At 68.8% G+C, this 1,292-nt stretch overlaps 1 protein-coding gene across 1 annotated transcript in view; it reads right to left on the reverse strand.

Moving 5' to 3' along the window:
- Positions 1-695, reverse strand: part of LOC121021241 (uncharacterized) — a 9,808-nt gene extending 9,113 nt beyond the window's left edge. The window contains exon 1 of the mRNA XM_040461486.1: positions 665-695. Coding sequence (XP_040317420.1) covers positions 665-695 — 31 coding nt within the window. The remainder of the gene's footprint in view (positions 1-664) is intronic.
- Positions 696-1,292: the final 597 nt, after the last annotated feature.

Consider the following 1,292-nt stretch of genomic DNA (forward strand, 5'->3'; position numbering starts at 1 on the left):
AGCCCCCCCTCGCCCCCCCCCCTCATTCCGAGGCTTTGGGCGACCCAGGAGGTAAACTTTCTGGGCCGACGGGATTCCTTCAGGGGGGAATCCCCCTGTGGGGCGGGGGGGGGGGGGGCCCGGCTCCCCTGGAGGCCCGCGGGACCCACGGTGGGAAAGGGCTACTCGGGGCGGGCGCCGGCTGACCCGGGGAAGGACTCGGCCTCTCCCAGGCCCCACGAAGGAGCGCCGGGGCGCTCGTGCCTGACCTGCCGGGGCCCCAGTCCTCAAGTCAGGCAGGCATGAGGCTGGCAGAGGTCCCCGGGGCCCGTCATGAAGGTCGGGCCCACACTGGTGTCCGGATGGGCACTTCGGGGAGGGGGAGGGGGGTGGGTGTGAGGCCAGGCGTCCCTCAGCTGTCCTCACCGGGGTCCTCCTGACGTGACCCTTGTGTCCTCACTGGATCTTCACGGGAACCTCCCTCTTATGGAAGGGTCTTCTGAGGTAGAGAGAGGGCACCCGGTTGTTCAGGCGGAGGCTCAGTGTCTGCCCTCAAGGAGCTCCCCGTCTGCCAGGTGCAAAAGGGCAAGTCTACCGGACCCTTGGAATCTGCTGAGCAGTGACCCATTCCCCTTCCTCCCGGCCTCACCAGGCTGGAGCCTGGAGTTCAGAGGTATAGCCTCACCTCCAGGTGGGGCAGGGACCTCCCCCGCCATGGAGGGGGCCATGCAGTCCCCTGTAACGTCAGTCTCCTCCTCTGTGGAATGGGGTCAGCATAAACTGCCCCACCCCTATCGTGAGGGGCCACTGAAGTCACACGTAGAAAGAAGGACCCAGGGCCAGGCACCCAGGAGGTGCCTAATTATCGCATAAGATGCCAGGACAGACTGAGGGATCTCCTTGGGGCCCCGCCGTGCCCCCACCCCTTGCTGGGAGGCCCCCAGGGCCCCAGGCTCTTCCCTGTGGGGTGGACACGGGCAGTACTTCCGTGGGCGGTGGGGACGGGAGGTGGGGAACCGGGGCGCGGGGGACCCGCAGGCAGGACTGCGGCGGGGATCCCCAGCCGGAGAGAGCACCCCACCCGGAAAGAGCGAGGCGGGCAGGGTCAGGCCAGCTCCCCGCTGGCCTCACAGCCGGGCTCACCTCCCCAGGGCTTTGCGCAAACCCTCTGAGTGTTGCCCCGCCCCCTCCGAGGGCCCCCTCTCCGTCTCCCAGTGGGTCCTAGCTTCCGGGGGTCACCACACAGGCTCCCAGTCCGACCAAGGCGAACCAGGAGCGGCCGGCTCGGTGCGTCCCCGGAAGGGGCCGGGGTC

The sequence above is a fragment of the Herpailurus yagouaroundi genome, unplaced genomic scaffold (assembly GCF_014898765.1).
Source record: "Herpailurus yagouaroundi ecotype Mexico unplaced genomic scaffold, PumYag 267, whole genome shotgun sequence".
NCBI classification, from domain to species: Eukaryota; Metazoa; Chordata; class Mammalia; order Carnivora; family Felidae; genus Herpailurus; species Herpailurus yagouaroundi.